The 12,080-nt window shown below is 43.0% G+C and overlaps 2 protein-coding genes across 2 annotated transcripts in view; both read right to left on the reverse strand.

Annotated features, from left to right (window-relative positions):
* ppp2r5b (protein phosphatase 2, regulatory subunit B', beta) overlaps positions 1–946 on the reverse strand; it is a 30,659-nt gene extending 29,713 nt beyond the window's left edge. Inside the window, exon 1 of the mRNA XM_061066078.1 lies at positions 754–946. Coding sequence (XP_060922061.1) covers positions 754–946 — 193 coding nt within the window. The remainder of the gene's footprint in view (positions 1–753) is intronic.
* Positions 947–5,004: 4,058 nt separating this feature from the next.
* On the reverse strand, positions 5,005–11,331 carry batf2 (basic leucine zipper ATF-like transcription factor 2). Its single transcript, XM_061066080.1, has 3 exons — positions 11,022–11,331; positions 9,784–9,903; positions 5,005–8,207 (listed from the first exon to the last, which is right to left on the reverse strand). The coding sequence occupies exons 1-3, from the start codon at positions 11,109–11,111 to the stop codon at positions 7,176–7,178; spliced, it is 1,242 nt and encodes a 413-aa protein (XP_060922063.1). The 5' UTR covers positions 11,112–11,331; the 3' UTR covers positions 5,005–7,175.
* Positions 11,332–12,080: the final 749 nt, after the last annotated feature.

The raw sequence follows: 12,080 nt of genomic DNA on the forward strand, positions 1-12,080 counted from the left end.
ATTTAGCAGGATTACACAATTGGGGGCGGTGTGCATTCAACATGAATGTCTTTCTTCTTTTCCTGCAGTATTCATAGAGATAATTTCTTCAATACCTAAATATTAGTTTAATCAATCGAGTAGTTGAGTGACCTAAAATGTACGTGATTTTTATGTTTGAATAACAATTTCGGGATTTGCTTCTTCTCTTGTTTTAGTGAAAATCTTAACCAGAAAATCTAAACTAGACATCTGACAGCATCACTATGGATTGTTGGAGACCACGGTGGATATGTTTCTATGTTTTCTGAGCATTAATAGACAAAATTCATCCCGATCAATCCCATAATTGGCAGATTATTAAACTATGAAGAGGTGTGTTAGTCCTACAGCAGAACATTCCAATGACAGGCCTTTAAAAAGTCCTGAATCAGACTGCATGGCTCCTGTCAGGCCGATCAATCCAAGACATTGCTCTCATCTCTGTCAGGACAGAGGGGACAACATGTACCAGTGGACACATGATAACACACAACACACTCCACTAATAGACCTTCTCCACTCCTCTGATTATTAAATATGTATATCATGAAAAGTTAGTGACTGTTCTTAATGTGGAAATGTTTAAATAATAAACACTGAAGTGGGAGAATGGAAGTTTTATGGTGACCTCATTGGACTTCACTCCTCATGGCCTCACTCTAATACTCAAAGTGTTCCTATACGTGTTGTTCCTGACGTAGGACCACTGGAGGGGCCGCTTGAGTGCCTCACCTTTGAGCAGGGGCAGCGGGGTGAGCTCCACCTGGGAGCTCTGGTAGCGGAACTGGGACGAGCTGTGGGACCTCCTCTGCCGGGCCCTGCGCATGGACCGGCGCGGGAAGCCGTCCACCTTCTCCGCGGAGGGCACCGAGAAGCTGGTGGTCGGCGAGGACGGGCTGGACGGGGGCAGCTTGGTCGTCTCCATCGTGGCTGTGGACGGCGGCGGTGCGCCTTTACGCGTTGGAGAGGATGTCCACAGCAGGGTGAGGTGAGGGGAGGACGGAGGAGTGACTCTCGGAATCACTGATGGATTATCAATTGATCAGAATGTTACAGACGCTCCGGGAGGGAAAGGGGAGGAGGAGGGGAGGAAGGGGTGAGGAGAGGAAGGGGGGGAGAGGTGCAGAGGCGGATGGGAGAGGTGGATTTCTTTTTCTGGATGCCCTCGGTGTCGGTATCAGAGCCGGACTGGAAATGTCAGCAGCAGCAGCAGCAGCAGCATCTCTGGCTCTTCCTCTTCTTGTCTTTACGCACGGATGGAAAATCGCTTGTGTGTCATCCCCGTGGAGGAGCAGCCCGCACAGCCTCCAGATGATGCTCAGACATGCAGGCGCGTCTCTTCACACACACACACACACACACTCACACACACTCACAGACACACACACCTCTGTGCTGCTGTATTGGCGTCACACACACACACACACACGAGTCATGGGCCTGAATCAGGATGTGTTTCTGATCCTGATGTGAAAACAGGAAAAAAAAAAGAAGAATCAATAATCACCGATTGACCTCCTGCTGTTTATCCACATGAAAAAAAAAAACAAAGCAGCAGACTCCAGGTCAGTTTACAGCCTCTTGGTGGAGGTTGATATGAAATCATCAGTCGGGGCCCACCTCGGCTGCCGCATCACTGTCGTCCTCCTCGCTCTTAACGCATCCTCTGTCGACCCTCACGTGGGCCGCACCTTCACATGAGCCAATATTATTATTACAAGGGGTTATTAATATCTTGGGAGATGTGAATGTCGCGGTTCCTCCTCCTGCTCCTGCCCGTCCTCCAGCCGTATCAGGGCGGGGAAACAAACGCTGCCTCACCGAGCCGACATGTGCAGGTCCTCCCGTCTGCGTCCCGTTACCTCCACACAAGAAACGGGGGAGGATGCAGCCGCTCCCCCTCTCTCTCTCTCTCTCTCTCTCTCTCTCTCTCTCTCTCTCTGGAAAAGAGGCGAAGGCCCGTGTTATACAATAGCAGTGTGTCAGACTGACGCGCTCCGCTCCTGTCCCCCCTGCTCGGTTCCCGTTATCCGGTCCGTCCTACGGCGCCGCGCATTGCTGCGTCAAGAGGCGCACAGTGAGGTGAGGAGATCACAGGAAACGGGGCGTCTTTGCTTTCAAAATAAAGTTGGGGGAATTAGAGTGAAGCTAAATGTGGCGGTTCTGGCGGATTTGTCTAAACCAAGGGCCATAAAGGGGCCACAGTTTAACACCCATGCACAATTCCTGATCCAGTAAGGGTTCACATTTAAGTAAATCCTTGTTAAATAAGTCTAATCAAATTGTCATATGTATTTTAAGTATTGTTAGTAAGTGACAACCTTACTTCAAAAAAGATGACTGACAGGACAGGAGCCCTCAGGGGACCAATCAGTTTTCAGCTTAGGCTGACCTCTATGTCATGGGAAATATTGCAACTGTGGCCCCCGATTTAGAAAAATTCTACATCTGCCACTGATTTGATTTCTGGAAATCGTCTCTGAAACGGCCCTCCTTTTGGAGTCCTGACCCCTAGATGAGGAACCATTCCGTTATAGCCTTTCTTGGAGCTGGTGGACATAAGACAAAAATCAAGAAGGAATCTTGTCATGTTTTCCATATCATAGATTTTCCACATTTTGCCTTAGTCTACTACTTGACGCCTCAGTTAGGGAAACCAGTAAGGATTTTATTTTGAAAGACGTGACCGGATGTTCTCTGATCTCACTCGGTGTGACTTGTGACGGTCCCTGAGCCTGAGGTGCTGCAAGGAGAGAGAGAGAGAGAGGCTCCTCACTGCGGATGACGCTATAGGATGGATTATTTATTTATTTACACATCAATGCATTTGTCTGGATTCGGCCTGGATGTGATGCTTTCAAAAACGTGCGTCATTATGGCGTGTCGCCCGCCTCCATCACGCACGACCCGCAGCATCACCTCATGGCCAAACCCGGCGTGCGTGGCTGTTGTTTCACGCTGTTATGAAATGATACCCCCCCCCCCCTCTTTACCTCCCCTATCCTCCCTCCTCCATTTTCCTCGCTCCCTATCCGGGTCGGTGGCTCTAGTTGGCTCTTAGGATCAAGTGCCATCTATTGTTCTTCACTCCTCTAAGCCACTTGCGCTCTCTCTCTCTCTCTCTCTCTCTCTCACACACACACACACACACACACCTTGGCTGCAGTGGATGTGTCAGAACCATAAACACACCCCATCCTTATTATAATCATATATATCCAACAAGGGCGTGCGTGATGCCCCGCGCCTGCACTCCGTGGCCCCCTCCTCTCTCCCTCCTCCCCCTCCTTCCCTGTGATGTGTCTCAGGTGAGGTTGCATTGTGGGAAAAACCACCAGCACCGTGAGTAAAGCAGTGACTGGTAAGACGCAGAGCAGAGGTGCGCATATGCTCCACATGTGCACGTCACCAGAGGTTGTTCTTATACTGGCCAGACAAACATCCGGTCACCCTGTGGTTAACACTTCATCATCCGTTCTATAATACCTGTGTGTTTTTCAAGCCAGTCTGCAGCCATGGTCTGTTATATAAAGACTAATAAGCCATTGTGGTATCCCATAGCAGTCTTACGTTTAGGAGAGCCTCATCCATTGTAGGTTCCAAATCCAGACCAAAACCAAAATCCCAAACTAGTGAATAAATTACAAGAAACTTCGACTTAACTATTTTACCAAATCTGAGATCATAATTTAAGTGTATTCTTTGACATATACTTCTTTTTTATTTTGCATTATTTTACACCTTTAACTTTTATATTTTTTGTCATATAAATGTATCCTTTTGTATTTCCTTTTATTCTGCTCCTTTAAATCTATTTTGCTTTAAAAAGTACATTTGCATTCAGTTTTTAAATGCATTTTAGATTTGGTCTCTGTATTGTCCCTGCAGCACCTTGAATCTACCTCTCTGTAAGAAATGTGCTTTACCTAATAATAAGAACAATACATTTGATTTGTACTGCATTTAATGCTCAAAGTCACTTTACAGGATTACAGAGAACCGAAAGCAGCGCCAAAGGGAATAACTATAAATATAAAATACACATCGTCGTCACACATTTCAATATAAAGTAAGCTATATGTCATAATCAAATCACCAGAACCATATTAGAACACAAACTGTAGGTGGCAGCAGAGATTTGAGCTGCCTGGTGCTGATTTGACATACAGTATATAATGATTACTATGTTCACCATCTAAGGTGAGCTCCTAAGATGCATACGAGCAGATATGATCACATTCTACACCCAAACATTTTCAAATGATGACAAAACACACCTAACACTCTTTATTCGGTTTGAGGGTTTGTTTCTGATTTTGGGTGCACAGAATTGAGTTAACAGTTGGTCACGTGGTCTCTTGGGCTGTTGCTAACGCTTACCTTTTTGTTTTTCTTACTGGGATCCCCTGATAATAAAGGACTGACACCTGGCAAAGAGTGCCCTCCTGAGGAGAGCCCACAGGAAGTGGAAGAGGCCATCAGAGACTGAAGAGGGGGGGACTTTGATTTAAGATTTCTCAAAACCTTTCTTTGTTGATAGGTTTCTTTTGATATAATGTATTATTGTTTGCACATCTTAAGTTTGTTAGTTAATTAATGTTAATATTAAGTACAGCCCCCCCCTAGTCCATGTCTTTATAAGCTCCCTGTCATTTGTGAGGAGGTCAGTTTTGATAATGTTTACCTTTTGTGCTTTATTCATGTCACATGTGTGAAGTTTTTAGTAAAACCACACAACCAGTAACAACCCATCTAAAGCAGCTAAACTATTGAATGTATTTAACTCAAAACCTTTAGGGTAATGTGTTATTTCATTTTTCAATATAAACACAGTGATCATCAAACTGTATGAAAACAATATTGGAATATCCTAATATATTATAGACTAAACAGAATTTTAAATTGAACCACAATTTAGATTTTAATGCAATCAATATATTAATTAATACATAAATACAAAAGAAATACAAAAAAAGGTCATAACACACATACATACTCAACATCTTCCTATAAAGCTAGTGAAGCTGCTACATGGAATACAATTTCCAATAGAACTATAGATATATTGTGTACGAAGCAGATTTATCCCATAAACCATCATATATAAAACCAAAATCATGATAATACAATCGTTAAAAAAAAAACACATTAAAAAATATTTCAATCTATTGGCTGGTAGCTGGAGATAACAGATTTAGGCAGCTGCAAGAAGACAAAAGAAGAGGAACAATTATTTCTTCTTCTCATTTTTCTCATGCAGATGATCAGTTCTACAACTGTAGTGATCATAGGTTTATACTCTCAGGGGTGAGGACGTCGGCGAGCCACCACCTCTGTGACCCCCTCATTTACCCTCACCGCCATCGTCACGCTTAATGAAGCCGCCCCCACATTAGTTTGTAAAAAGCAGACTGATGATCTTTTACATTCATTCGACTGCACATAAGGGTCTCCTCACCAAAATTGAAATCATGGCTGCATTTCAAACCACCATTTTACTACTAGAGGGCCCCCTAGTGGACACAAATTAGCTGTGGAACCCTGCTGCACACCCTCTATGGTGATATATTTAAATGCAAAGTAGATAAAAATTATAAGTAATAATATTGACTGTACATAAAGATGGACAACGTGATGGCTCCCCAATATTGACGCCAAAGCATCCTGATCGCCCCCTGGTGGCTGGCTGTAATATAGGTCATAAATCCAGGATCAAAGTACATGCTAAATAATTATTTCTCACAGAGGTTTTCTGTCATTTTCTGTAGATATTATTACACAGATTTTATGTTCTAGAGTAAATTGTTCTCTGGCTTCAAATGGGCAAGATGGCCGCGAATAAAATGGCTTCATATCTGGATAGTAGGAGGAAGTGGTGACGTGTTGTCCACCTTTATATACAGTCTATGTACAATACAGAAACCAAAAGCATTTATTAAAATAAAAGTCACGCACATAATTTTGTCTTGGATTGAAATATTGCATATACCATAAATAAATTACTAGTAGCAGCTGAATATGTTAGAATGTATTTTCAATGAGGTAAAACAAAGAAAAGAGTAAAATAATATACTTTCCTATGGGTAAATCAGGATGAACGTCACATGCAGCCAGTTCGCAGGCTGTGTGGTTAACATTGGCACCATCATATATATTTTAAATATTGCAGCTGCAGGCACATTTCCTCCTTTCCATGAAGTGGTGAGGAAGTGTTTACTCCACCTCTTTTTAAAATAACAAGTTAAAGTTCAGAGTGTTGAGTCAGTATTTTTTTGAAAGGCATGACGCCCACTTTTGATTTATACAAAATTCAAAACTAAGAAAAAGTTTCCACTGCTGGATTTGAGCCTGAAAACAACGGACTCACAAGCTTCTCGTTCACTGAACAAAGAGTTGCCTGTTGTCAAGGAAAGATGGAGAATTTAGCAGCCGCAGGAAACTTGTTTAACAAATATATGAGTCTCCTTTACGCACTGGACTGCGTTCTATGGGAGACGACTTTTTATTGTTTTTATTTGATTATAAAATTTGAGCATTAGACAGCTTATGGAAACCGTTGTATGTTGTCGTCTATGGCTCTGATCAATCTGAGAAAAGCAAGTGATAGTGCTTTTATCAGGGTTAATCTCAGTTTGAGCTTCAGTGATATCTGAAAGCTTGTGTTATAAATGAGGGCATAGGGTTTAAAAAATTAACAGTTAATATTCTCAGACAATGAAAGTCTAATTAAACATTCTACAGGATGCATTATGGGAAATGCCAGACATTGCATTGTTGGAACTTAACCTGAACTTCTGAACTAAATATCCAAATATTTTGACCTGTGCTTTTTAAATATGGCCTTTTTTGGGTCTGTCAGTTGTATAAATATGTGAAAGTCTCCCTTTAAGCAGAGGAAATAGATGATTAAGAGCAACAACTCAGACGGGTTCATTTTCTGATGCCAGTTACCATTAATAACAACCAACTGAATGTCAGATGTGAAAATCTGTCTATAAAACCTGGCATTATACAGTAGTTGCTTTAAACAGTCAGTTCTATTGGAAGAGAGCTGAAACCTAAATCCTCAGATTTCAATTAAATAGCTGAAAACATGTTAATTCAAAAATTAGAAATAGGGATGCTGGTCCTCCATTGCCTTGTGACATGTAGCGTTATTGATTACTAGCTCCACTTAGGATCCAATCATCGATCTCCAGCAGCTCAGAGAGAGAAAGGTCACTTGAGGGATTGCCCGGCAGCAGCTGCGAGGACGAAGGCTGACCGACAAGTGCGTCGGAGCTGCTGCTGCTGCTGTTCAGAGGACTCGGGATTGTGAGGAGGGAGAGCAGAGACTCTTGATTGGATGTTTGTTGTCTGTAACCAAAGGAGGCAGCGGCAAGAGGCAGCTCCAAGTTTGCCTGAGGTGACTGAACAGCAGGATCCTGAAGAGTTGGTGGTAGCAGCGGACTTGAGCTGTTTGGATTTCCACAATGCCGACCCAGAGGAAGCTGGGGCCCATTCATGGGACCAGCTTTGAATACTGGACCTCCACATTCTACCTCCAAATGTTGATAAGGGGGCACCACAGAGGTTTGCTTTATTAAAAAAGCATCCAATGTGCCAGAATTAAGAGGAGGAAAACACGCATTTGCAGGCACTGAGGAGGTTCTGTGGATGATGTCTCGCCCAGATTGAGGCTGAGCAGCTGCGGCGAGGATGCTGGGGGTAATAGAGGTTGAAAGTAGGCTGGTGCAAAGAGGCGTAACCCCTGTCGGACTTGTGGTGTTTGGAGGCTCTTTTCGGAACAAAGAGTGACGATCTGGGACAGAATAACGAGAAGTTATAGGGCCAGAGTAGGAGGGGATGACGTGTTTGGCAGACAAGCCAGAAGACAAGGAGAATGTTTGAGGAGAAGCTAAGGATGAGAGATGGGCTTGAAGACCCAGGCTGGAGGAGACCAAAGGGGGAGTAGCCAGAGGGGAGCTCGTAGCCTGGGGACCGAACCTCGGAGGAGGGCCTGAGGTGCTCTGGCAGACACCTGAGTCGGACGCAGAGACGTGTTTTCTCGAGGTGGACGCAGAGGCTCGGAGGCAGCAGTAAGGCTCATGACGTGCCAGAGCTTTTGTGTAGCGTTGGAGGTTTTTTTGCAATCCGGCGATCTCATTTTGAAGGGAGGAGTTTGATTGCTCGAGACGCTGAAGCTCCTTAAAATGAGAGAAGAACATGAGGAGGAGAAAAAGAGGACAAACAGTTAAAGTCAAGTTCAGTCAGGTATATTTTTAGCATTCCTCAGGTTGGACCTCCTCGGGCCATAAAAATGGAATCATGACATACATGAAAAGACAAATAACAAACGCAATCACATCCCTCCCACGTAATATTACAGCAGGCTGTAATAAAACACTAAAGCCTTGAAACATTAATGACACGCTTCTTCAAGCGTCTTCTGGAGGGCTGCAATATAACGTACAACAGCCATAAAGCAGATGATGCCTGGCCTAAGTCTGAACCTCAAAGGAGAACTGAAATGTTGCGCCTAAGTGACAGCACTGCCAGTTCAGCATGAGGGGAGAGGGAGTGGGTGCTGAAGTGAGCAGGAAGGGTGATTCCCTGGTGAACTGGCAGTGCTGTCACTTCAGAGCAACATTTCAGTTCTCCTTTGAGGTTCAGACTTAGGCCAGGCATCATCTGCTTTATGAACCCTGTTTTCATACCATATAACGAATTGAAACCAAACTTACTGGAAAGATTCAAACTTGAACATATTTAATAAGAACTACCTAAAATGACAGAAACCACCTTTGAGAATTGTTGATCTGACATGTTGTTTTTACTTTTTAGTTTGGTTGGGGGAGGTGAGGTTTAAAATGTTATATACTTAAAAATAAAAGCACTGACACGTTACCCCTTATGTCCCCTTGAAGGTCAAGGAGCAAAGTAGCAGTATATATACATATATGTATATGTGTGTGTATGCTGGCTGTTTAAACCATGCACTCCTGACACTCTCTACTGTTTATAAATCAAACTTGCAGCAACCATGATTCGCAAACCTAACATCAGGTCACACAGCAGAACTGATAAGAGAAGAGCAAATAGAAAGTGAAAGATTGTAGAAACAACTGTACTAAACAACTTCGAATGTAAAAGAGATATTCAATGTCTTGTCCACATTTGATTTTTCAGTTGTTGAGATGAGGATAAGACTCCAGACATATATTAGGTTTACGAGAAGGTGACCATGACAATATCTTCAATATCTATGACAATAAAATAATTATGAATTTTTAGTTTTGAATGTGTTTCGAATGAACTTTGAATTTTTTTTTAAATGAAACCCAGTTTTTAAAAAGTTATTAAACTGATTCAAATAAAATCCATTTGTGAAAAACAGTTGTGTGCCTGGGGGCAAAAAGCAAGTAAGGTGAAGTAACATAAATCATTCCACTTTAAGGTATGCGTGTGTGTGTGTGTGTGTGTGTGTGTGTGTGTGTGTGTGTGTGTGTGTGTGTGTGTGTGTGTGTGTGTGTGTGTGTGTGTGTGTGTGTGTGTGTGTGTGTGTGTGTGCGCGTGTGTATAGGGTAGAAAAGGGAGGGCCAGAGTGAAAGTCTTTCTCTTAAGGCCAGCTATTTACAAGAAACGGCTGTGAGCATGCTGACTGATTACACAAGACAGACACACACTCTGGTGACACAAAGCCTGTGTGATTGTGACTGAGAGGACAATAGAGTCACCAGGTGATGGTGTAAGGACGGAACGAAAAGAGAAAGAGTCTCGAACCTCGTGAAGTTCGTCAGCTCTCTCTGTTTGCTTTCGGCGGGTCTTCCTGGCCGCGTTTCTGTTCTTCTCTCGTCTTTTCCCCCCGGTTTTTCCCACCTGTTGTCCGTCTCCTTCTCTGTCCTGTAAAGAGTCATGCACACACAGGAGACCACAACCATTACAGTAATGACACTTACTGTGTGTTTCAGTGCATACTTCTCTTAAGGCTTTTCAAGAGCACGTCTATTCTGTAAAGTTTCATGGTTCATAAGGTCACGAGACAAACTAATCACATGTGAGGTTGTCGCTCAGTTCAAGCAGGTCAATAAAGAAAAAGCAGATCTGGACATGGATGGAGAGGAACTTGATCCAATAGAGCTTTTCTCTTAAAATGTAATATTCTAAAGGAGACTGCATCTAAACATGTCTTCCATTACTTGTGTATTTTTATTTTTGGAGTGGGCGTTGTTTCTGGATCTAAAGCAGAAGCACAGATCATTTTCTTGGTATCAAAACTTCTGTTAACAGTAAACTTACAGTAAATGCTTTAAATCTGTTTAGGAACAAGAGATTTGTCATCAAACTGAAAGTGCATATTATGCAAAACAACTGTGACCAATGCTACTGTATAAGGAACACATAAATTAGATGCATGAATTAGCACTTTTTTTTTACCCATATGAGACGACGGGTGCAAAGCAGCAAGTCTTAACAAAAAAACCCGACTGCACAAGACTTACTTTCCTAACACTCTCAACATTATAAGGTGAGGTTAGTATTTCTAAATCTGAAATAATAATAGTAGTACAAGGACCTATTTTTTTGTCCCGTCTCTCATTTTAGTCCACTTTTATGTGATGGTTTGTAAATTGTCGTTGGGGAAAATACACAACTACTATTTCTGTTGCACAATGGTGGGTTATATTGATTTGAGAGGGAGAAACTATGCCTTTAATTATATAATGTTTTAAATGCAATATTTTATTGTTACCTTATTACTTAAATGACCTTGCATACAGTTTTTTGGCAATGACTCATACTCTATTTAACCCTGACCCCTCATAAAGAAGAGATGCGTGGAGCAGAGATGACAAGTATATCACAAAGAGGATCAAATGGTTACTTTAGATAAATTATCAACTTTTTTGACATGAATATCCACAAACGGTTAGGAACAGTGGCTTTGACGGGATGTCACATGATTGGAGTCTATTGGTTAATTGACTGATTGATCGATGAAGAGAAGACAGAGGACTCACCGATCCAGCCGTGTTGCTGTTGCTCTCCTCAGCTGACAGGGAGCAAGGGCTGCTGGGTCCGTCCCTGGTGTCCATGAGTGACGGGGACATCTCTCATCCCCCCCCACGTCCCACGTCCCACGTCCCACACGCAGCTGCTCTTACACCGGTATAGCTTCAATCTCGATCTACATCCAGCCCGGTTCACCCGCGCGTCATAAGGGCAATTACGCACAGCCTGCGCGTCTTGCTGCCGCTTGGACCGACTTTTTGAATGAGTGAGGATGAAAGTTGAAGGGCAGGATAATAAAGTTGTAATGTCGGCGGCCGGTCTAGTTCCTGGCGGATGCTTGGTGACTCTGTGAATGTGTTCAGCTTGAAGAGCAGCTGCAGTCCCCTGTGCGCTCAGAGGCTTTTTGTGCGCAGGAGGTTTGGCATCTGACGCAACACTACGCTGCGTCTCCTTTCAGTTTCTCTTTATGTGAAATTGGCCATTGCAAGTTAAGGGTGGCGAAGGTTTGAGTTGCATTCAAGTGCGGCTTGTTACTTTCACTTTTGAAGCTTGGGACGCTACACTGAAGCAGCAATTTAGAGTTTCGAAACGTGATTTATAAGCACACACGTTCAATTGCTACTAATAGCCCCCTGTTCTAATTATGAATGTGTGGTTGACTACAGTACAAATCATAACAGTCGATTATTTTCGACTGCACTTGGAGGCATCAAGATAAATACGTGGGAAAAGGTGATGTGTGACAGGAAGACCTCGAACCTAATGACCATATTAGGCGCACAGCTGTGCCCGCCTCCACGTGCAGGGAATTCCTGAAACGCTTTTGCCGGGAAATCACTGCCCCCGTGTCCAGTCACCAGCTGCAATGGGTTTGCAAGAGAAATGATGTACGCTGCATTCATTATTTGACAGAGTGCATGACTCCATATGTGATCAGCAGATAACCTGCTGTGTTGCTGCGGAACTAGTTTTCTGGCAGGAGTGAGAGTCAAATATTTAAAGAAATAATTTTCCAAATTTCTTTGATGATTGTTTTCATTGATTATCATTAGGTAAATGATTTTCTG

The sequence above is a fragment of the Limanda limanda genome, chromosome 22 (assembly GCF_963576545.1).
Source record: "Limanda limanda chromosome 22, fLimLim1.1, whole genome shotgun sequence".
Classification (NCBI taxonomy): domain Eukaryota; kingdom Metazoa; phylum Chordata; class Actinopteri; order Pleuronectiformes; family Pleuronectidae; genus Limanda; species Limanda limanda.

Bases quoted from the DNA above. Each gene is read 5' to 3' on its own strand.
- batf2 (XM_061066080.1), bottom strand. From the start codon at position 11,111: ATGTCCCCGTCACTCATGGACACCAGGGACGGACCCAGCAGCCCTTGC. The intron at 9,904-11,021 runs GTGAGTCCTCTG...GACTCTTTACAG, and splicing joins ACAGCAACACGGCTGGATCG to GACAGAGAAGGAGACGGACA. The intron at 8,208-9,783 runs GTTCGAGACTCT...TCTCATTTTAAG, and splicing joins GAGCTGACGAACTTCACGAG to GAGCTTCAGCGTCTCGAGCA.